The sequence below is a fragment of the Amblyraja radiata genome, chromosome 20, assembly GCF_010909765.2.
Source record: "Amblyraja radiata isolate CabotCenter1 chromosome 20, sAmbRad1.1.pri, whole genome shotgun sequence".
In the NCBI taxonomy this organism is placed as follows: domain Eukaryota; kingdom Metazoa; phylum Chordata; class Chondrichthyes; order Rajiformes; family Rajidae; genus Amblyraja; species Amblyraja radiata.
The window spans coordinates 26032465-26057641 of NC_045975.1; the positions used below are offsets into that span (position 1 = coordinate 26032465).

Genomic DNA, 25177 nt, shown 5'->3' on the forward strand with positions numbered 1-25177 from the left:
GACAATGACTCCCACGTGTCAGGAACAACAATAGTTAACAGTGATCAAAACTTTTCGCCTCCCTTTTTTGTTTGGCCCAAGACAATGTTTGTGGCATTCAAGCATTGATTCGGTATGCCTCATTTAATTATTTTACAATATCACGATTCTCTCTATTTTTAAACTAGTAATGATTTGTTCTGAACCTCTGTGCCCAGTTGAGATGTGAACTTGCAACATCTACTGTATGCTGCAACTGATTACATACCGTACTGTGCTTAGGACTCCAGCAGTCAGCACAAAAAGATTTTAAATGCCACCAGTTTCAGTGATGATATTGACCAATCTAGTTACTGAGATTGAGAGTCCTTTTGTTTCAACCCAGTGGAAGCCTTGTATTTAAGCCCCTGTCCCACTGTATGAGGTAATTCAAGAGTTCTCCCGAGTTTTCCCCTGATTCGAACTCGGAGAATGTCCATAGCGGGTCCGTAGGAGTTCATGGATGTCTCGTAGCGGCTCGTATGAGTAAAAAGTAACAATTTTTTTCATCACAAGTATGGTCAGTGTGGAGAGGGGGTCAAACCAAAGTGCTGTAATTGTGGAGGAGAGCATAGTGTGGCTTACTGGGGCTGTGAGGTGATGAAACGTGAAGCTGAAGTACAAAACATAAGAGTGAAGGAAAAGGTCTCCTATGCAGAGGCAGCAAAAAGGGCTGACCCTACAAAACAGATGAATGAAAGAAGGATCAGGAGGGAGCAAGATATGGGCATAATGGAAACAATAAAAGAAAAAGAAAAGTGTATATGGAAAGAAAAGAAAAACCTGGTTATATTTATAGCAGGAGTAATAAATGCGACAGCAGAAGTAAAATCCAAAACAGAAAGGATCCAAATCATTGTAAAGGCTGCAGTCCACCACTTGGGCATGGCAGGATTGAAGTGGGAGGAAATACATGATGGTCTCAGTATCCAGGCGAGCCAAGAGTCAACATGTGTGGGTTAATAATATTAATGTTAATCCTACAATGGAATGCAAGAAGCTTGTTAGCCAATGGGCAAGACTTTAAGCAATTCATAGACAGTAGGAAGGAAAAACCAGATGTCGTATGTATCCAGGAAACCTGGTTGAAACCAAGTTTAGATTTTGTTCTATATGATTATGTTGCAGTGAGATGTGATAGGGGAAATGGGGGAGGAGGGGGTTGTGCCACTTTCATTAAAAAAGGGATACCATACAAGGTATTAGGAATTGGGCAGGAACAGGAATATGTGGTAATAGAAGTGTGGTCTGAGAGGAGGAAAATAGTGGTAATAAATTACTATAATCCATGTAAGCGATTAGAGGTCAATAAGTTACAGGAAGTAGAAGGCCAGAGCAAATCTAATGTTATTTGGTGTGGGGACTTTAACGCACATAATACATTATGGGGCAGTGGAAAGTCAGATAATAATGGACAGGTAATTGAGGAATTATTAAATGATGGTAATCTAGTATGTCTAAATGATGGAAAGAAGACCAGGGTAGATGTTAGGACAGGGAAGAAGTCTGTGTTGGACCTTACACTTGTTTCTAATAGGATTGCTGCTAAATGTAACTGGGAAGTATGTGAAAAGGGTACCATAGGAAGTGATCATCATCCTGTGCTATGCAAAATAAATATTACTTTAACTATGAGTAAAGAAAACAGAAGTGGACAATGGGTGTTTGGAAAGGCTAATTGGGAGAAATTTAAGGAGGAAAGTGATAGATATGTAAAACCGATACAAGAAGAGACAGATATAGAAAACTTTGAGAATAAATTGTCAGAAGGTATCAAAAGAGCAGCATTAGTTTCCATACCTAAAAGTAAAGGAAGATCAAAAAGGAAAGCTGTGCCATGGTGGGACAATAAATGTAAAGAGGCGGTGGTGAATAGAAACAGAGCATTCAGATTATTGAAAAGAACTCATAACTACCAACACATGATTAATTACAAACAGGCTCAGGCAATTGTAAGGAGGACTATAAGACAAACAAAAAGAGCATATTGGAGGAAGTATTGTGATTCAATTGGAAACACAACACAGGTAGGGGAGATATGGGGGATGATTAAAAAAATGGAAGGTGATAAAAGGGAGTGGAGTTATCCTATCTTAACAAATGGAGATCAAACTGTAGTCTCAAATAAAGACAAAGCAGAACTAATGGTTAACACTTTTAGTAGGGTTAACAGCTCCCGCAACTTGTCAGATGAAGGAAGAAGAGGTAGGGAAAGAACAAGAGAGGAAAATGTTGAGGCCTTACAAAGGAAAGGTATCACAGAGGACAAGTACAATATTCCATTTAATTTGGGGGAGCTAAAGAGAGCTCTGGCCAAGTGTAAGAACTCAGCTCCAGGGAAGGATGATATTTGTTACATAATGATAAAGCATCTAAGTGAGGAGGGACTCCAAAAGATACTTGCACTATATAACAAGGTGTGGGAAGAAGGGCGAATACCGGAGAGGTGGAAGGAAGCAATCATTGTGCCTATTAGGAAACCAGGGAAAGATGCAAGTAATCCAGTAAATTATAGACCTATAGCTTTAACAGCACACATGTGTAAACTGATGGAAAGAATGGTAAATGAAAGATTAAGGCATCTAATGGAAGAAAACGGTATAGTGGCTAATTATCAGAGTGGCTTTAGAAAAGGGAGAGGTACTAATGATCCAGTTCTGTGCTTGGAAGATGATATAAGGAAAGCACAAGTTAAAAAATAATCTGTAGTTACCATATTTTTTGATGTAGAGAAGGCTTATGATATGTTGTGGAGAGAAGGTCTTCTAATAAAGCTGCATTTAATGGGAGTAGGAGGAAATATTTTTAACTGGATAATGGATTTTCTTAACGGTAGAAGTATCCAAGTTAAAATAGGGTCAGACATCTCTAGTAAATGTGTAGTCGAGAATGGAACTCCCCAGGGAAGTGCGATAAGCCCGATCCTATTCTCAATCATGATCAATGATATATTTGCAAACATTCAACCAGAGATGGGGCGATCGCTCTTTGCATATGATGGCAGCCTATGGAGAAAGGGGAAGAATATAGATTTTATCGTGGAAAAAATGCAGCAAGGGATAGCCCAGGTGGAAGAGTGGGGAGTGAAATGGGGTTCTAAATTCTCTATAGAGAAGACAAAGACAATGGTTTTCACAAGGAAGAAAATTAAAGAGGATGTCCAGTTAAAACTATACGGCAACAATTTGGAAAGAGTAAAAGATTTCCGTTTCCTGGGAGTCCATTTTGCCTCCAAATTAACATGGAGCGTCCACATTACAAAAATAATTGGAAAATGCAAAAAAGCCATCAATGTAATGAGATGCTTAGCAGGTTTAGAGTGGGGAGCAGATATATTATCTCTTAAACATATCTATGTATCACTGATCAGATCCAGACTAGAGTATGGCAGTATAGCTTATGGATCAGCATCTAAGTCAGTGTTGTCCGAGTTGGACAAAGTCCAAGCGGAAGCTCTAAGAATCTGTATAGGAGGTGTGCGGACGTCACCTGTATGTGCACTACAGGTGGGAACTGGGAAGATGCCGTTGAGACTGCGCCGCAGACAACTAATGGCTAATTACTGGCTAAGCCTTAAGGGTCATGGAGAGAACCACCCAACAAAACAGGTAGTGCTGGGAGAGAGGGGTGGCTCAGTCTGTAAGCTTCGGCTGGATTGGAGGAGGTGTGGCAAGGGACATGGAAGTAGAGGACAAAGAGTTCTGCCCTGCAGTATTGTGGCCATCTGTCCCAATATGGTTACTAAACATCCCAAAAGTTGATCTGGAGATAAGGGAGGCAAAAAGGAGGGAAGAAAATTCGGATCTAAAAACAGAATACCATAACCATATATATAATAGATACAGGGAACACCTCTTAATTTTCACAGATGGATCAAAGGACCCAGTAGCTGAAACAACAGGGGCAGCTGTGGTAGTGCAAGGGATGAATGTTGAGATTTGCAAAAGAACAAATAACTATTTGGCAGTATATACAGTGGAACTGTATGCTATTTTGATGGCAGTTCGGTGGATCGAACAGGTGCAACCATGCAAAGTATTAATATGTAGCGACTCATTGTCTGCAATCCAGAGTATTGGGTCTGGTGCATCCCATAGGCGGCCTGACCTAGTGTATGAAATTCTATTACTATTAAACCAAGTAACAAGGAAGGGCAGTGACGTGACTTTGTTGTGGGTCCCAGCACACATTGGTGTGCTAGGAAATGAAAAAGTGGACAAATTAGCAAAAGAGGCCGTTAAAAAAGAGAACATAGAGGTAAACCTACAATTATCCAAATCTGAAGGAAGACACATTGTGTGGAAGAAAATAAATCAGGAATGGCAACAATACTGGGAACAGGAGACAAAGGGGAGACACCTCTATTCGCTACAAAACAGAGTGGGAATTACAGCAAGAAGAGGGGGGAACAGGAGAGAACAGGTAGTATTAGCAAGATTGAGGATAGGACACACTCACCTGAACAGCACATTAAAAATATTGGGAAAACACCCTACTGGGATGTGTGAGGAATGCCATCAGCCGGAAACAGTTCAGCATGCTCTAGTTGCATGTAGAAGATATGAAACAGAAAGAAGAGTTTTGATCAGTGAAATGAAGAAAATTGGAATGACAGATATATCAGAAAAGAACATTCTAGAGTATGGAGGGGAAGGAAAAGGAGTAAAGATGTTGTTTAATTTCTTGAGGGCCTCTGGCCTTATAAAAAGGATATAATGTAAAGACATGAGGACTGTGGAGTGAAGCCAGAAGGTGGCAGCAATGCAACATTGTGGATGCCGGCTGCCGTAAAACTCCAAAGAAGAAGAAGAAGAAGGCCTCAGAGGTTTGTTAGAGAACATTAGTGAACAAACAGCATCATGAAGCCCAAGGAACACACCAAACAGGTCAGGGATAAAGTTGTGGAGATGTTTAAAGCAGGGTTAGGTTATAAAAATATCCCAAGCTTTGAACATCTCACGGAGCAATGTTCAATCCATCATCCGAAAATGGAAAGAGTATGGCACAACTGCAAACCTACCAAGACATCGCCGTCCACCTAAACAGACAGGCCGGGCAAGGAGAGCATTGATCAGAGAAGCAGCCAAGGTAACTCTGGAGGAGCTGCAGAGATCCACAGTTCAGGTGGGAGAATCTGTCCACAGGTCAACTATTAGTCATGCTCTCCAGAAATTGGGCCTTTATGGAAGAGTGGCAAGAAGAAAGCCATTGTTGAAAAAAAGCCATAAGAAGTCCCGTTTGCAGTTTGCCACAAGCCATGTGGGGGACACAGCAAACATGTGGAGGAAGATGCTCTGGTCAGATGCGACCAAAATTGAAGTTTTTGGCCTAAATGCAAAACGCTATGTGTGGCGGAAAACTAACACTGTACATCACCCTGAACACACCATCCCCACTGTGAAACATGGTGGTGGCAGCATCATGCTGTCGGGATGCTTTTCTTCAGCAGGGACAGGGAAGCTGGTCAGAGTTGATGGGAAGATGGATGGAGCCAAATACAGGGCAATCTTGGAAGAAAACCTGTTAGAGTCTGCAAAAGACTTGAGACTGGGGTGGAGGTTCACCTTCCAGCAGGACAACGACCCTAAACATACAGCCAGAGCTACAATGGAATGGTTTAGATCAAAGCATATTCATGTGTTAGAATGGCCCAGTCAAAGTCCAGACCTAAATCGAATTGAGTATCTCTGGCAAGACTTGAAAATTGCTGTTCACAGACGCTCTCCATCCAATCTGACTGAGCTCAAGCTATTTTGCAAAGAAGAATGGGCAAAAATTTCAGTCTCTAGATGTGCAAAGCTGGTAGAGACGTATCCCAAAAGACTTGCAGCTGTAATTGCAGCGAAAGGTGGTTCTACAAAGTATTGACTCAGGGGGGCTGAATACTTTTGCACGCCACACTTTTCAGTTTTTTATTTGTAAAAAATTTGAAAACCATGTATCATTTTCTTTCCACTTCACAATTATGCACCACTTTGTGTTGGTCTATCACATAAAATCCCAATAAAATACATTTACGTTTGTGGTTGTAACGTGACAAAATGTGGAAAAGTTCAAGGGGTATGAAAACTTTTGCAAGCCACTGTACATGATAAAGGGAATAACGTTTAGTGCAAGACAAAGTCCAGTTAAGTCTGAATAAAGATAGTCATATTCATGTGTTAGAATGGATGTGTTCATGTGTTAGGGTCTCCAGTGAGGTAGATAATAGTTCAGGACCATTCCCTAGTTGTTAAACTTATATGATTTAATATGTCAACTGTGTCGATACTGAGCAGTTGCCAAGATTATATTGATGTTCACAAAACAGTTTACATCTGCATGGATGGAACAATGTTTGGCTGTCTATATATGTGTATGATGTGATTGCTTTGTGAATCAGAGTTTAACTTTGCCAGTGTAGTTATCTCTGTATACTCAAGCTGTTATGGTTGGGTGCACCACATGACCCATGCGATTATACCTGCCTGCACAGGGCAATCAGCACCATTGTGTCTGGATACAATATCCAGTGAGGATGGTAATCACCTTCATTATAATCAGACTAATGAGGTCTTTGGTTCCAGCAACAATGGAGGAGGTAGGGAAAGTGCCATTGCTAAACGCTGCCCAGAAGTTTCAATTGTGATAGGCAATCAATTTGATTTTACTATTTCATCTAATTATTCTCTAATTGGATTGAATCTCATTACTCCCTGGAAAGCTTAGTTAGTCAATATGTTGCATAACTTAGAGACCTGATGGTCTTAAATTTAGTTCTCAGAGTTTATTGATGAAATGAAATGTGATATGTGGAGTAGTGGGAGCATTTATAATTGGTCTTTGTGTTCTTGTAAGGCAGAGAAATATGGACCATCCAGGATGGTTGAACTTAAATAGTGTGCACGTATGGATCTCAGTTTAGAAGTAGAGGCACAAGGAACTGCAGATGCTTGTTTACAAAAAAGACACAAAATGCTGGAGTAACTCAGCACCTCTGGAGTACATGGATAGGTGATGTTTCAGGTCTAGGGACCTATTTTCAGTCTGAAAAGGAGTCCCGATCTGAAATGTCACCTATCCATGAGATGCTGCCTGACCCGCTGAGTTACTCCAGCATTTTGTGTCTTTTTCAGTTTAGAAGTACATTGATTTGCAATGTTGCCAAAATGGCAGCCCCCTCATGGTTTCATCTCACTGAGAAGCAAATGCTTCTTATGCTGCTGGGTGGATTGGCTGCTGTAAACTCGGGGGATTGGAACAGCTGCTTCCTTTAGTGGCACTTCTCAGCTGACAACTCAAAAGGTGTGTCTGAGATCTGCTGGTTGTCTTCTGATGCCTTGCCCAAGTGATTAGTCTTCACTTACTCACTTTCATATTTTCGCCCACGGTCACTCAACTGGTAGCGGGTGGGCAAGACTGAGGCCAGGTCAATGCTCACCAGGGCGACTGTGAAAAGCCTCCAAACTCGTCTCCTGCGCCCTGAGAAAGCGCCCTAAGGTTCTGTGATCACCGTGAGCCTGTGGCAGCTGCATGGAAAGGTAATGGAAGGAGCTGACAGGTTCATGTTGCCTCCTATTCCATCAATCCAGTGCAACCATGACACCGAGCCTATGAGAGAGATACTGTATATATGAATTGCACATCTCCTTATGCCCAGTTTGGACGTTTATGGGACTTGGAAGTTGAAAAATAGTGCTGGAATGTGGCGACTCTCTATTACTCCACAAGAGGATCTATTGTACTTGTGTATCATATGATTTGATGGATAGCATGCTGAGAAAAACAAGTATTTCTCTGTATCTGTCCATGTGACAATAAATAAACCATTGAACCATTGTAATGACCTCTCGCTTAATGTTTCCCTGAATGTAATGACCAAATGAATGAGGAATAAGAGCCAGCATGCCTGGGGCAATATTGGGAATAAGGAAAAAACAGAATGCAAGCGTATTTTGTTTGCAACTAGAAGTGCGATCAGAAGCAAATAGCACCATCTGCTGACAGCACATTGAAAACATAATACCACCACATCTTGAGAAAAATATAATTTTATATAGATAGCCTGTGGTAACACAGATGGATCATCTAGTCACCAAATCACGGCTCTTGCTTACCAACAAACTTCCAAATAAAAGACATCCAAAGGTGTAATTTTTAAAAACAACAACAATCTAATACGAGAAACAAGGAACTGCTGATGTTGGTTTACACAAAAGGACACAAAGTGCTGGAGCAACTCAGCAGGTTAGGCAACATCGTTGGCGAACATGGATAGGTGAAGTTTCAGCACCAACTAGTTAATAAATGAAGATACAAGGAACTGCAGGTGCTTAAATCTTGAGTAAAATCTTGAGGTCTTCAGTCTGAAGAGGGGTCCCAACCTGAAGCTCGCCTGTCTATTCTCTTCACAGATGCTGCCTGACCCACCGAGTTCCACCAGCACTTTGTGTTTTGGTTAATATATGAATGTGGATGGTGAGCAATAAAAAGCATGATGCGCTGTGTGTGAGATACCAAAACAAAGAGAATGCAGCAAATACCCAGCCATACGGGCAGCATCCATGGAGAGAGGAAAAACTGAGGTAATCTTACAGTTGGATGAACCCATCAGCTCTGACACTTAAAGGAAAGATGGGTTATTATCACTCACAATAATCCCAACCCGACTTTACTACTATATCCAACGTATCAATAACACTAAAACAATGCTCCATTAGGAATAATGGATTTGGATGAGCTAAGGACTTGGGGGAAAAGTTTTTTTTTAAACGTTAATTATTTATTTTTTTGTTTCATGCTATGTACGTGCATTGTATTTACAGGCCTGTTGTACTGCTGCAAGTAAGAAAGTTATTGTTCCGTTGTCTGTACATTTGACAATTAAACACTCTTGGGAGGATTCCTCTTGGTGCATCCGAGAAGGATGAGGACCAAGTGTGATGTGTTATTTGTGTGGATTTCCGGGCAAGAGCTTTGGTAGATGTAAAGGGATAAGTATCCGGATTCACACTTGTATAGCAGCGACAGAAGCGAGCCGAGCTGGGCTGATCCATGTCAGGCCGAGCTGTCACGGAGTGACAGGTTACGGGACAGTCCACGCCCTTGTGTAACTTGCGAGAAGTGAACGGAGCTACAAACATGGGGATCGGTTGTCTGATCAGAGCCACTAAATACCAGCTTCTGGGCATCAGTCTCATCGTCGTGGTAAATGTTTAAGATATTTATAGTTGCAGTAGTGGTAGCATGAATAATATCCGTTAATTCTGAAGTTCAGCAATAACGGTCGTGTTTAAACAACGAAAATTGAAGTTAATTATTTTAATTTAATAATTTCGTTTTACTTCAACCTATTTCCTTTGCAAACATAGGAACTCCTGGAACAGCAAAGGGGTACTAGTGATGCGCATGTAGATTTTCCTCAGTATTTAAATTGCTTTAAAATGATGAATCTTAACTTTTTTTTAAGCCTCCACCCCCCCCCCCCCCCCCCCCCCCCCCCCTCCGAGGGTTCTCTTCACTATTGGTGGTGTTACTTGTGGACCTAGTAGCCAGGGATCTTTCACCTTGGGGAAGGCCACTGCTCGGCAATGGCTTCTTCTTGCTTATCTACCCACGAACAGGGTGGCCAGTGTTGACCGCAACCCTATTTCTAAATTCACAGGATGAAAGGAGAGATCGGGTGGCGAGTCTTTAACCTGGCTGTATGCAGCCTCTTGCAGTGTGATGATAAGCACGAAGCGAGCTTGAGGAACAATTCCTCATGTTCAGGTTGGACACATTTCAGCCTTCAATACTCCATGTTCAATTCTCCAACTTTTGAAAATCCACTCTTTTTTCGCCTAAAACAGATCTTGTCATTTCTGACTGTCATCAACTTTGGCTCAGTTTTTTGTACAGTCTGATCTGCTAGACATATTCCATAGACTAACCATTAACAACACATTATATAGACCAAGCCGCTGAATCTGGTCTTATCTGCTTCTGACTGCCATATTACACCGACTGGTTATAATACTTTTGTTCGACCCATCCCTCACCCAGTTTCACTGCAATTTAAAACTCTAATTAGAGTCATGATGTCACATTGATGTACGCAAAGACTCTGGCGTTCAAGTCCATCCTTAAAAGTGGCAACGCTGTTAGACAGTTAGTGAAAAAGACGCGTGGCATGGTTGCCTTCATAGGTGAGAGCTTTGAATATAAAAGTTGGATGTTATACTGCGGGTCAGGCAGCACCTCAGTAGAAAAGGGATAGGTGACGTTTCGTGTCGGGAGCCTTCTTCTCGAAATGTCACCTATCCTTTTTCTGAGCTTGTTTGGGCTGAGCTTGTTTTCCCTGGAACAAAGGAGGCTAATAGTGATATACAAAATTATAAGAATATAGGGTAGATGGTCGGAATCCTTATCACATGGTTGGGGTATCAAAAACAAAGGCACAGCAAAAACGTTACCTATTCCTTCGCTCCATAGATGCTGCCTCCAGTTTCTCCAGCTTTTTTGTCCACCTGCAAAAACTTTTAAAACGCTTTTGAGGTGATTTATTTTTACAGGGAGAGTGGTTGATATTGGAACGCACTGACAGAGATTGTGGTGGAATCGTATACAATCACCACATTTAAGAGGCATTTAGACATGCACTTGAATATGCAGGGCATAGAAAGATACGGACCTAATGCAGGCAAATGGGATGTATAGATGGGCAAAATGGTCGGCATTAACGTGGTGGGCTAAAGGGCTTATTTCTGTGCTGTACAACCTTTTTGTTCCACAATATCCATCTTAGCTTTTGCATGAGTCTGTCAGTTCAATAATATATTGTTTTGTGTTGCTTGTTCAAAATCTAATGACAGCTGGAATGAAATAGATTAATACCTTATACAGCATCATCAATACTTAATTAAAATTATAATCTGTGCATATGTATTGCCATCCACTCTGTTCGTTGGAAAGTATTTTATGCTTAATCATATTTTATGATTACTAAATCATACTTTTAGCAAAGGTCCCCTTCAGTCAGCTGGCAAACAAATAGGAACAGGAGCTTAGCCTACACGTTTCCATTTGTTATATCCAGTTACCATTCTTTCCACTTGGTCTGTCTGGCAACGGCATGAGACAATGGGGATGGATTGAATATTCCCAGCTTTTCCATGAATATCTCAAAAATACCACAAATACAAGCTCAATATTCTATTTCAACAATGACAAGCCCTGGTTCACTGCAGAACTCAGACAGCTCCGACAGTCTAAAGAGGACGTCTACAGGAGCGGGGATGCAGACCTCTACAGGCAGACAAAGTACAAGCTGAGAAGAGGAATCAGAGCTGCCAAGGAAAGGTACTCTGATAAGTTGAGGAGCGAGTTCTCAGCTAGTGACTTCTTCAGTTTGGAAGGGCTTGCAAGAAATCACCAGCTACAAGAGGAAAGCCCCCCGCTCTTTGGACAATTGTCAGCTGACCAACGACCTGAATGAGTTCTACTGCAGGTTTGACAAGCAGAAACGTAACCCGCTGGTACCCCCTACCCCCCCTCCCCAACCAACACAGCCAGACCCGTCTGCGAAGACTGGACCCTTCCACACCCACTCCTCCCCAATCACCACTTCACACCTACTTAAAGCGAGACTCCAGTCTAAAAAGACTGGACCCTTTTAAGTTCCTGGGAACCATCATCTCCAAGGACCTTAAATGGAAGGCCACCACTGATTCCACAATCAAAAAGACACAACAGCTGATGTACTTCCTGCGGCAGCTGAGGAAACACAATCTGCCACAGGCAATGATGCTCCAATTCAATACGGCCATCGTAGAGTCTGTCCTCACCTTCTCCATCATGGTCTGGTTTGGCCCAGCCACCAAGCACGACATCCGGAGGCTGCAGCGAATTGTTCGATCAGCTGAGAGGTTTATTGGCTGCAACCTTCCCTCCATTGATGAACTGTACACTGCAAGGCCTGGAAGTGAGCAGGTAAAATCATCTATGACCCCTCTCACCCTGGTCACAAACTCTTTGAATCACTTCCCTCTGGAAGGCGACTCCGGACTGTCAAACGGCCACAGCCATACATAAAACAGCTTTTTTCCACGATTAGTAGCTCTACTCAATAACCAAAATTCTGTAGCTCCTTTTCCTCTGGTATTTTATTTAATTCACATGTTTAATCGATAATGTTTTATTATTAATGTTTAATGTTTTATGCGTCATTCCTAACTGTCACTGTATGTCATGTTGTCACTTGCGGGCAGAGCACCAAGGCAAACTCCTTGTATGTGAATACTTGGCCAATAAACTTATTCATTCATTCATTCATTCTGCATCCAAGGCCACATGCACATATATACTTGGATCAAAGTCTTTAAACCTTAAAGTTTACTTTAGAATTTAGAGATACAGCACAGAAACAAACCTTCAGCCCATCGAGTCTGCACCGACCAGTAATACTCTGTACACTAGCACTAAATTACACGATAGGGACAGTTTTACTGAAGTTAATTAACCTACGAATCTATATGTCTTTGGAATGTGGGAAGAAACTGGAGCACCTGGAGAAATCTCACGCAATCACAGAGAGAACGTACAAACTCCGTAAAACGAGAGCAGCCATAGTCGGGATCAAACTTGGGTCTCCGGCGCTGTAAAGCAGCAGCTCTAACGCTGTGCCACTGTGCCGACCCTACTTTTCTACCAAGCACTGCTCTTTAGGATTTGTTTTAAACCCATTGTGTGGTTGAAATCTGGAATACACTGGATGAGGCAGAAACCCTTCCAACATGTAAGAAGTATGTAGACAAGCATTTGAATTGGCAAGGTATATAAAGCTATGGACCAAGTGCTGGCAAATGCGTTTACTAGAGATGGTCAGCATAAACAATGTGAGCGCAAGAGCCTGCTTCCGTGCTCCATATCAATCCATAGATTGATTGTATGATTCTCTGCGTCGGACAACTTAAGGATTACAGTTCCATTTGCAATGATTTCTTGTCCACGTTAGATGTAAGAACAGTCCACTTCTAAATCATAGACAGTCATAAAGTGAAAAAACTGGCCCAAAATGCAGCAAGGAAAAATGCTGGAGGAAACATATTAAGCAGTGATATCAAGAGGAGCAGGTATTGCGTACAGTTTTGGTCTCCAAATCTGAGGAAAGACATTCTTGCCATGTTGGGAGTACAGAGAAGGTTCACCAGACTGATTCCTGGGATGTCAGGACTTTCATATAAAGAAAGACTGGATAGACTCGGCTTGTACTCGTTAGAATTTAGGAGATTGAGTGGGGATCTTATAGAAACTTACAAAATTCTTAAGGGGTTGGACAGGCTAGATGCAGGAAGATTGTTCCCGATGTTGGGGAAGTCCAGGACAAGGGGTCACAGTTTAAGGATAAAGGAGAAATCCTTTAGGACCGAGATGAGAAAAACATTTTTCACACAGAGAGTGGTGAATCTCTGGAACTCTCTGCCACAGAAGGTAGTTGAGGCCAGTTCATTGGCCATATTTAAGAGGGAGTTAGATGATGCCCTTGTGGCTAAAGGGATCAGGGGGTATGGAGAAAAGGCAGGTATAGGATACTGAGTTGGATGATCAGCCATGATCATATTGAATGGCGGTGCAGGCTCGAAGGGCCGAATGGCCTACTCCTGCACCTATTTTCTATGTTTCTATAAAGGCACTCCAAAGACGTACAGGTATGTAGGTTAATTGCCTTGGTAAATGTAAAAATTGTCCCTAGTGGGTATAGGATAGTGTTTATGTGCGGGGATCGCTGGTCGGCGTGGACCTGGTGGGCCGAAAGGCCTGTGTCTGCACTGTATCTCTAAAACTAAAAATCTAAAACAATTTAGTGATCTGAGTAGCATATTAAAACCTGTCTGTGATGTTAAATTCCAGTTAACCCTGGAAGTTTAAAAAGTACAGAAGGTACATTAATTTTTTAATAATCTGACACCATTGGAAATTTGGTGTCAGATATCTATTAATATCCAAGTACACTTTTAATTTACTTTTTAGAAAATATTATACAACAGTATGATATATTTTCCAATGAGATTTGCAAGCTTAATTAGCAAATGAGAAACAAGAACTGGTGAGTTTAAAAGGTGGTGGGAGGGGGGGGGGGGGGGGGGGGGGGGGGGGGGGGGGGGGGGGGGGTGGGGGGGGGGGGGGGGGGGGGGGGGTGAGGGGGGGGGAGGGTTTGTTGTGTGAGGTTAAAACAAGCATGGGTTCTGGTGAGTTTAAAAGCAACAAGGAATCAGGGCCACATGAGTTTTAAAATAAAGTGGATAGAGAATAGATTCAAGGAATTACACGAAACAAAATCAGATGAGCCAAATGCTGGACTATCAGGGTTTCTGAAAAATAGAGAATTAATGAAGTTTTACTGTCTAATGTAGCATTAGTCAATGTAGCATTGTAGTCAATTTTATTCACTAATCCATTCCTTTCAATTTACCTTTCTTACTATAACCCACAGTCAGTCCCTGCAACATTGTCATAATCAGTAAAACATTACCTCTCTATGCTTGAGGTGAAAAAAAAAATCATTTTGAAAATAAACTATTTGATCCAACGTTATGGTTCAAAGCAAGAAGGTAAAACCACAAAAACATTTATTTCCTAAAAAAAACGTTGAGCCAAAAGCAAGTGGAAAGATTTATTTCAAAGAAAGATGAAATTCAAATTTAGTTTCCCTTTGTTTATTTGGGCATGTTTACATGCTCAGGATAGTAACAAATATTATTATGGATCCAGTGGTAAAGTATTAATATATATTTCAATAAAAGGAAGCAGTCAGCTGGTCAGAATCTAATTAATTCTGTTTTGTTGGAATGAATTCTATATCGTATTATGCCATTCCTTGGCAATGAATAGATGAACTGTGAAGCTTTGTAAAGGTTTTCAATATATAACAAAAAACACATGTCGCATAAAAATAGGCGCAAATGCTTTTCTCTTTCCCGAAGAACTATCAGATATTAAAAAAAAACCTTTGGCAAGTGATTTGCATGAAACAAAATAATGTCTTTCGTGAGCTATTTGGAGAGGAAGTTGGAGGGGGATGGTGGGGGGGGGGGGGGGGGGGGGGGGGGGGGGGGGGGGGGGGGGAGGGGTGGAAGCAAAGATTAAATAAAATGTTTACTTTATCATCATTGATGTCTTGTAATGAATGATTTTGCTCTGTCTGGAATCTAACATCTCATTACTTTGTTGTGTTTTGTTCTAGTTGCTTGGAGTTGCGCTTGCTGCAGTGACCTTGTGGACCTGCTTCAATGATAAATTTTATATTATCCGCAATGTCACACCTGAAACCAACCGATATGCTAGGATGCATGATCTGGGTGAGTTTACTTGCAGACAGCTGAAAAATAGACATACTGAACAAGATCACTGTTCAATCCTAATGAATACATAGCCTGCTAGTGTATCACAGCTCAGGAGATAACAGAATCTAGTTAAAATAATGCGATTGCAATAACTTTATCATTTGATCTACTTAATTATTCATTCTCAATAGAAGCTAAATTTAAAATGAGGATTGAATGTGCTTTGTGATCGGAATCATTAAATATCAACACTATGAATATTAACTTTCAATTACAACACTAATACAATGGAAAACATTGGATTTTTACTTTAGACTTTGGACTTTAGAAATATATAGTGTGGAAACAGGCCCGTCGGCCCACCGTGTCCGTGCCAACCAGCAATCCCCATACACTAGCCTACACCACTAGGGACAATTTAATCAAAGCCAATTAACCTACAAACCTGTACATCTTGTGTGGGAGGAAACTGGAGCACCCAGAGAAAACCCACACAGTCACAGGGAGAACGTACAAACTCCATACGGACCGCACCCCTACGTAGTCAGGTAAAACCCGGCTCTTTGGTGCTGTAAGGCAGCAACTCTACCGCTGTGCCACAAGAAATAGATATTGACCTGATATCTATATTACTAAAAGTCTGATCTTGACCGCTTTTGGCCCACTGTGCTGCGATTTCCGAGAGAACGCCACAACCTACGGCCATTATTTTTGGCCACCTCGCTCAGAGCCCACGTCTGCCTTCCTGGACCAGAGGATTTTTCCCATCGATGAAAATTCAGAGAGATATTAATGTTTTTTAAAAAATCACCATTCTCTCTGCTGCCCCTGCTGGAGGGAGGGGGAGGGACTATAAAACCAGGAAGTGGTGTGCCTCAATCAGTCTCTGCAAGATGGAGGTCACGTCTCTCTGAGCTCTGAATAACACTGAACACATGTCTACTCAACTGTGAGTGCCCTTAATGTGGTTTGAAAATGAAAATATGGTTGGTTTGAAGTAAAAAGGCTCTGCCTGCAAATGGTTGTTTGGGGGGGTTTGGGTTGAAGTAAAAAGGCACTCTCTCTCTCTCTCTCTCTCCTCCTCTCTCTCCCCACCTCTCCCCCCTCTCTCCCCCCCTCTCCCCCCTCTCTCCCTCCCCCTCTCTCCCTCCCCCCCCTCTCCCTCCCCCCTCCCCTCCCCCCTCTCCCCCCTCTCCCCCCTCTCCCCTCTTTTTCTCCCCTCCTCCCCTCCATCACCTCCCCCACCCTCCCTCCCCTAAACCCCCCTCCCCTCCAAACCCCCCTACCCCCTTCCCTCCCCCCTCCCCCCTCCCTGCTCCCCACCTCTCCCCCTCCCCTCACCTCCCCTCCTCACATCAGCCCCCCCTCTCCCCCTCCCCCCTCCAGCCCCCCCTCCCCCCCCCCCTCCCTCCCCCCCTCCCCCCCTCCCCCCCTCTCCTCTCTCTCCCTCCTCTTTCCTCCCCTCCTCCCCTCCTCCCATCCCCCCCCCCCTCCCTCCCCTACCCCCCCCCCCCCCTCCCCTCCCCTCTCCTCCTCTCCCTCCCCCCCCCCTCCCCCCCCTCCCCCCCCCCCCTCCCACCCCCCCCCCCCCCCCCCCCCCCCCTCTCCCCCCCCCTCTCTCTCCTCTCCTCCCTCTCTCCCCTCCTCCCCCACCTTTCCCCCCCTCACCCACCCTCCCTCTTCTCCTCCCCTCCACCCCCTCTCCCTCTTGCCCCTCTCTCTGTCTCTCCCTCTCTCTCTGTCTCTGCCCCTTCACTCTCTGCCCTCACTCTCTACCCCCACTCCCCCTCTCTAGATGTGACTGCAAGTTGAGGGCTATGCGTCAGTAGATAGGGTGGTTATGGGGTAAAAGGAGCAAATTAATAATATTAATATAATATCAAGGGGGGTAATTAGCGTGTGTGCGGGGGGGGGGGGGGGGGGGGGGGTTAGTTAGTGTGTGTGACGCTGCATGCCGCCTCCAAACTCCACACAGACAACATTCATAGTCAGGATTGAATCTGCTTCTCTTGCGCTGTAAGGCAGCAATTCTCTCGTTGCACCACAGTGCCACCCCCACGGTAACACACTCTCTAGTTTATACACATGGAATTTAATACACTCCAGCTAGTCTATTGTTCTTTCTGTGAAGCATTATTCAACTGCAGGATAGATTCATCCAACATTCCCAGTTTGGTCCCCTGACAGGGTTAAATAATGCAACTGAAAGTGCTGAATGTGTTATCGAAGGGGCCTGTTCTCTGTTATCTCTCTGTTTCCATGGTAAGTACTGCTTCTGTTATCAGACGCAGGCAGCCCTGCAACACCAATTATCCCAGTTATTTTTCTTCATGTCCGTGGTCCCTGTGAATTTTGAGCAAAGTTGAGAGAGTTGGTGTAGTTTGAGTTGTTTACTCCTGTCTCTGTAGTAATATCTAATTGATAGTTGTCCTCTGAGCTAGAGGCGAGGTGGGAAGATCATGTGCATTGGAGATTATTTTGTTACTCTGATCTTTTGCAGACACCAGTTTTCTCTGTTAGGGCTATAGTTGGCAGGCATATGTCAAATGATAAAACTCAACCTCCTTTTTGTTCAAGAACTAACAATCCCAATGGACATAGCAATGTTCCTCCAAGCCATTCTTTTATTTATTCAGGGCATGTAGACATGACATGCAGACCTGTAAGACAGTGGGGAGCTCCTTTCTTGAATTGGTGCAAACCTTATGGTAAAGATATATAGAGATTAAAGAAGTTCATTCAAGAACACTGAAGTAAACGTTACCTATATCTAGGCCAGAATAGTTTATGACATGAAGGCAACTCAATGATAATGCTACTTTGCATTTGCTGCCCTTTTTTTGTTTCAAATCAGAGTAAAAAATAAACACACAACAAAAACTGTGCACAAACTCTTCACGCATTCTCTATACATTCAATCGTGTCATAGTCAGTGGTGTTCGCAATTATCTTTAAACAAAACACCCTTTTCCACTCATGTAGCCCCCATCTTGATCTTCAAAGAGGTACAGCAGCAGGTTTAGAATGCATCATTAAATTAGTCTCTTGCTAGGGGACTTGCTGTGTGCTTTAACGTACAACGCACCTTGCATCTATGGGGAGTAACGAATGATTAAGGTGGATGGAATTCTACTCAATACAGCTGTTTGTTCCTGGTTGGCGTAGAGCATCTTAAATGTGGTGTGAATTAGAATAAACGTTTAACAAAATGAATTATGGAGATATAAGTGGACATGGGCAGATGTATTTCATCGTATCAACTATGCTTGGCAACTTGGGAGCTGCCAAAAGTAATATTTCTCCTTGAAGCCAGGTCAGTTTCAGCAGCGAGTGAGCAGCTGAGAGGAGGAGCAGTCGGAGAGCCAAAACGTAGTCAGAAGTCAAGAGAGTCAAGAATGTTTTATTTTCATATGTCCCAACTAGAACAATGAAATTCTTGCAGCAGTACAACAGAATATGTAAACAGTAGGTAAATATAATATTCTGTAATCAATATAATAAACAAAATAAGGTTCAGAATATACATTACATACACACACATAAAAACAAACCAACAATAATAGTGCAAAAAGACAAAACCAATGCCCCCAAGTCTATGTAGTTCACGGCTAGGGTTGCCAACTTTCTCACTCCCAAATAAGGGACAAAAGGTCAAAATAAGGGACAATTCCCGACGGCAATTCGTTGTCCGATTCGGCCGTGGCTGGATGAATGGTGAGTTGGCCCGGGTGTTGGACTGCACACAACGTCTAGCCGGTGGGCCAGCTGAGGAGTTTTGGCCCGGGTGCTGGACTGTGCCCGCAACGTCGCCGTATTGGGAGAGGCTGTGCTGTGAATTTAGTGCAGAGGGCATTGGAATCCCCTGTGGCCATTCCCCTCGTAAACAAGTATCCCTTTGGATATTGTTGTGAGGGATGAATGTTCAGAGGAGACCAGAGGCAGCAGTCAGGTGTGTGGCACCTGGCCTGGCTCTAAGGCATAGCAGGGAAGAGTAAAGTCAGACAGAACTATTGTGAAACAAGATTCCTTAGTTAGGGGAAAAGACAGGAGATTCTGTGGCCGTAAGATGGACTCCAGGATAGTGTGGCAGGGTCCAGGATGTCTCTTTGTGGCTACAGAACATTCTCAAGGAGAGAGAGAACAATTAGATGTTGGTGTGGACATTGGCCCAAATGACATAGATAGGAAAAGGGATGAGGTCCTGCAGAGTGAATATAGGGAGTTAGGCAAAAGGTTAAAATGCAGGATTTCAAGGATAGTCATCTCCACATTACATCCAGTGCCACTTCTATGTTCTCCCACTTTTTACCCTTGAAAGTGTTGGTTGTTACTGGGCTGTAGAGCCACAGGGTACCAGCATAGAGCTAGCAAACGTCTGAGATGCCTTCATAGAGGTGCAGACACCAATCCTCTCTACTAATGAGATTATCTGTGCTCACTCTATCTTAATATAGAGGATGGGAGTAACAGGACAACAGGCCTGTGAAGAAATTGAGCACTTTATTTGTATAAAAGTGTAGCGTTCCTCTTTTGACCTCACTATGCATAGAAAACTATACAGCTGAGGCTTTATAAAGCACTGGTCAGACCGCATTTGGTGTTTTGTGAGCAGTTTTGGGCCCCATAACCGAGGACGGATGTGCTGCCGTTGGAGAGAGTTAAGAAGAGGTTTAGGAGGATGATCCCGGGGATGATTGGGTTATTGTACGATGAGCTTTTGATGGCTCTGGGCCTGTACTCGTTGGAGTTTAGAAGAATGAGGGGGGGCCTCATTGAAACTTTCTCAATCCTGAAAGACCAGGATAGAGGGCATGTGGAGAAGATGTTTCCACAAATCAGACAGTCTAAGACTAGAGGCCATAGCCTCAGAATAAAAAGACACCTTTAGAAAGAAAATGAGGAGGAATTTCTTTAGTCAATGGGTGGAGAATCTGTGGGAGGGGGTTGAGAGGGGAAAATAGATCAGCCATGATTGAATATTGAAGTAGACTCAATGGGCTGGATGGCCTAATTTTGCTCCAATGACATGAACTAATAAAACAGGACCAGCTCCGTTGATTTAATGGTCTCCCTGGGTCTGATTTATTTATGCTGTGTGTTCAAGACTGCCGTACCTCATCTCTTTGAAAGTCACATCGAGTAGACAATAGATGTCTCAGCCTATCATTCTACCCATGCTCGATAGATTAAAAGCCTGCTCAATTCTATGCAATTTGTGAACTGTGGAAAAGATGGTGAGATTTCTGTGAGAGGTGCTCTGTGAGAAGTCTTCAACACGTTCAAAGTACTCATGTTCCTTTGTCTCCACAGCCGTGCACAGTAGCCTGGCCATCAGCAGCTTTCTTGCCCTGCTGGGGATCATCACGCTGATCGGAATTGTGAAGGAATCCGAATTGTTGCTCAGTCTGGTAGGTGACAATGGTCAATAGTCCATTAGCCTAGAAATTTTACGGCCCATGAAATGTCCACTATCAGGGCTCTCTGCAGTCAAGCAGTTCCAGTTTTTCTTCCCGTGACATGCAAAGCAATGACTGTCAGACCTTCAGTGTGGTGATTGACTGGAATAGTGAATGATTTTACGAGGTGCTTACCTGTGTTGATTTCCTGCACTGGCAGGAACGCTTAAAGTAGTTGCTTTCAGTAGGAACCACTACTTCAATTGGTGAGTTAACATGGGACCCAACCAGAACTAGCAGCATTGACAAAGCAGTAGGAATACCCCTCCCACTCAGAATAAAATGACGTTACTTTAGAAAGGGGATGAGGAGGAATTTATTTAGCAAGAGGGTGGTGAATCTGTGGAATTCATTGCCACAGATGGTTGTGGAGGCCAAGTCAATGGATATTTTTAAAGCAGAGATTGACAGATTCTTGATTAGTAAGGGTGTCAAAGATTATGGGGAGAAGGCAGGAGATTGGGGTTGAGAGGGAAAGATAGATCAGCCATGGTTGAATTGTGGAATAGACTCCATGGGTCGATGGCCTAATTCTGCTCCTATGACTTATAAACTTATAGAACATAGACCAGAACAGCATAGGGACAGGCCCTTTGGCCAACAATATCTGTGCCGAACACGATGCCAAGATAAACTTCTCCAACAGCTGAAGATACAAAGTACTGGAGTAACTCAGCGGGTCAGGCAGCATCTCTGGAGAACATGGATATTTGACGTTCAGGTTAGGACCCTTCTTCAGACAGATGTTAGACACAAGGAACTGCAGATGCCGGTTTACAATAAAAGACTAAAGCGCTGGAGTAACTCAGTCTGAAGAACTGACCTGCTGAGTTACTCCAGCCTTTTGTGTCTTTTTTTTGTAAACCAGCATCTGCAGTTCCAAGTGTCTACATTCTCCAACATCTGGTCTGACATTGCAGCGTCAGAATTGGATACCCAATGGAAACATTTACGTTTCTGCATATCTCTCCAAAAAAGGCAAGCTGGAAACATCTGGTTCAGGGGAGAAAATGTCATGGTCGACTTCGGTGGCAGTCAAACATAGCAACTAATGTGAGGATTGCATCTATAAATCATCCTCGAGCAGGTCTTCAACCTCTTGTTAAGACCTGAATTTCCAGTCAATATCCATGCTTTTTATTAAAGTCTGAATGCCCTTGTCAATGGCTTGCTAACCAGCATCATCACCACTATGTGCCCAGTGACCACATGACAGCATTACATGCACCTAAGCCAGCAGTTCATTTTCTCGTGGAGTTGTGTGTGCATGGAATTGCAGATCAATTTTTGTCGACATTTAACACAGAACAGTACGGCATAGTAACAGACCCTTCAGCCCACAATGTCTGTGCCGAACACGATGCCAATTAAAACTAATCTCCTTTGCCTGCACGTGATCCATAATCCCTCCATCCCCTGCATATCTATGTACCAATCAAAAAACTTGTTAAAGGTCATTATCGTATCTGGCTCCACCACTACCACTGGCAGCACATTTGAGGCACCCACCACTCTGTGTAAAAAAAATGCCTATGCAGATCTGCTCTGTGCACTCTGTATTCTTCCAGTGCACAGAGAATACAAATATAAGCATGCCCCTGTCATTTTAATTTACTGGGCATCAGGCAGCGCAACATTGCCAACACCAAACCATCTTGAGGAAAGTAATATCCATGAAGAGATAGAAACATTGGGCTAAGGGTAGTAAGTGCGACTTACTTGAAAGAGGCAAAGATTAAAGGAAAAAAGTATGTTTAATTAATGTAATAAATGCTTCACATTGGAAACCTCATGAATGCATCCAAAACAATTTAGCCAAAGACTATATATTTTTCTTCCTGTATGCTGTGTATCCAAATGATTACACAAACTAAAGTATCAGTATATCCTCTAGTTTGTGTAATAATTTGGGTATACAGCATTATATATATAACATATATATGTATATATATATATATATATAGCATTATATATATAACATATATATAACATATACATATATATATATATATAACATATATAACATATCCTCTGATATGTTAATATAAAGAATCAGTAAATTTGCAAAAAATCAATTTAAAAGAAAAATATAACTAAAAGGTTAGCACGTATTCAAATCATCATCCTTTACTGAGTATGAATTTTCCTTTTTGTGTTGAGTAAACTCAGAGCTTCCAGGGTCATGTATATGCAATTTGTGCTGGGTTTAAGTGGACTGCAGCCTGTAGTGATATGATTCAGATATGATTCAGACTAATTTTATTTTTTTTCCTCTAGAAACAAACTGTTAACAATTGTGACAATTACCCAAACATGAATAAAACATTGACATATTTCTGACAAAATACATACATCTCGGGGAATCTCAGGGAATTTGAGATTGAATCTCATTCTGCAATTCAGTTCCATTCCACTAGAGAGAAGTGAAGGCCTTGCGATTAAATACATCTCCACTCTAAATGGAGGACAGACAAGAAACGGATTAAAGTGGAATAAGATAATGTCGACACATTGTTATGAAATCAGTAATTTAATTGTTGGCATTTAGTGCAGACAACAAACCCAATTGGTTCAACATTTTACAGAATTCAAATTCCAAATAAAATCTCCATAATTTGTTACATTTAAAATTATCACTCGAAGGGTTAGTTTTGTCATAAAAGTGGCCATGCCACAAACTGAATTATTCATTGTTGTTACTTTCCATTAATTGTGCTCAATTGCAGGAATTTCGAGTTTCAGTCTTTTTTAAAAAAGTGTAAATTTGGAAAATAAATGTAAAAGTAAAATAAGAGCCCAATTTGGAAAGGTCAGTATATATTCAAATCATTATCCTTTCTGTATGAATTTACCTTAGAGTCATAGAGTCCTACAGCATGAAAACAGGCCCTTCAGCCAACTCATGCATGCCAACCAGTTAGTCCCATTTGCCTACATTTGGTCCACATCCCTCTAAACCTTTCATATCCATGTACCTGTCCAAGTACCTTTTATATGTTGTTTTTGTACCTGCCTCAACAACCTCCTCTGGAAGCTCATTCCATATACTCACTGTCGTCTGAGTGAAAAGATGCCCCTCATGTTCCTATTAAATCTTTCCCCTCTCACCTTAAATCTATGTCCTTGATTCTATTACCCTGGGTAAAAGACTGGGCATTTACCCTATCAATTCCCATCATGATTTTACACATCTCTATAAGATCACCCTTTAGCCTGCTACAGTCCAAAGAGTAAAGTTCTAGCCTGCTCAACCTTTCCCTTAGACCCTTGCGTTCTGGCTAGAAGTTCTCTTAAATATTCTCTATGCTCTTTCTAGCTTAACAACATCTTTCCTTTCGCAGAGTCACCAAAACTGAACACAATACTTCAAATGCAGCCTCAGCGACATCTTGTACAACTGTAACATAACGTCCCAACTTCTAAACTCAATACCCAGACTGATGAAGGCTAATGTTCTAAAAGCCTTTTTTTACCACTCTATCTACCTGTGATGCCATTTTTATTCTGAACTGTGCACATATTCCAGATCCTTCTGCTCTGCATCACTCCCCAGGACCCTACCATTCACTGTGAAGGTCCTGCCCTCGTTTGACCTCGCAAAATGCGACACCTCGCACTTATCTGCATTGCACTCCATTAGCCATTCTTCAGACAATTTGCCCCGCTGATCACGATCCTGCAGTAATTTTAGATAACCATCTTTATTTCTGCGATACCACCTACTTTAGTGTCATCACCAACTTACTAATCATGCCTTGCACATTCTCATCTAAACCGTTGATGTAAATCACAAACAGCAAAGAGTTCAGCACCGATCCCTGAGGCACGCCACTAGACATTGGCCTCCAGTTTGAAAAACAACCTTCCACCACCACCTCTGCTTAATTCTATGAAGCAAATTCTCTATCCAGTAGGCTAGATCTCTCTGGATCCCATGCACTCCAACCTTCCAGAGCATCCTACCATGCAGAAACTTATCAAATGCATTACTGGAGTACTTATAGTCTATGGCCTTGCCATCGTCAACCTTCTTGGTTACTTCTTCAAAAACCTCAATCAAATTTGTGAGGCGCAATCTTCCATGTACTAAACCATATTGATTATACCTAATCAGCCCTTATCTATTCAAATGTATATATATATTATCCCTCAGAATCCTCCCCAGTAATTTACCTACCACAGATGTTATACTCACTGGTCTATAATTCCCAGGCTTTTCATTGCAGCCCTTCATAAATAGGGGCACAACATTAGCCACCCTCCAGACATCCGGCACCTCACCCGTTTCCTACAATGATTCATATATCTCTGTCAGAGCTCCTGCAATTTCTTCTCTAGTTTCCCACAGTGTCCTCGGCATATCTGATCAGGCCCATGAGATTTATCTACCCTGATACGTCT

The 25177-nt window shown here is 42.4% G+C and overlaps 1 protein-coding gene across 2 annotated transcripts in view; it reads left to right on the plus strand.

Moving 5' to 3' along the window:
• The first annotated feature begins 9023 nt into the window (after positions 1–9023).
• tspan32 (tetraspanin 32) overlaps positions 9024–25177 on the plus strand; it is a 48373-nt gene continuing 32219 nt past the window's right edge. For both annotated transcript variants that reach the window (XM_033039123.1, XM_033039124.1), the window contains exons 1-3: positions 9024–9204; positions 15221–15335; positions 20631–20728. In XM_033039123.1, coding sequence (XP_032895014.1) covers positions 9139–9204; positions 15221–15335; positions 20631–20728 — 279 coding nt within the window. In that variant the 5' untranslated portion in view covers positions 9024–9138. The remainder of the gene's footprint in view (positions 9205–15220; positions 15336–20630; positions 20729–25177) is intronic.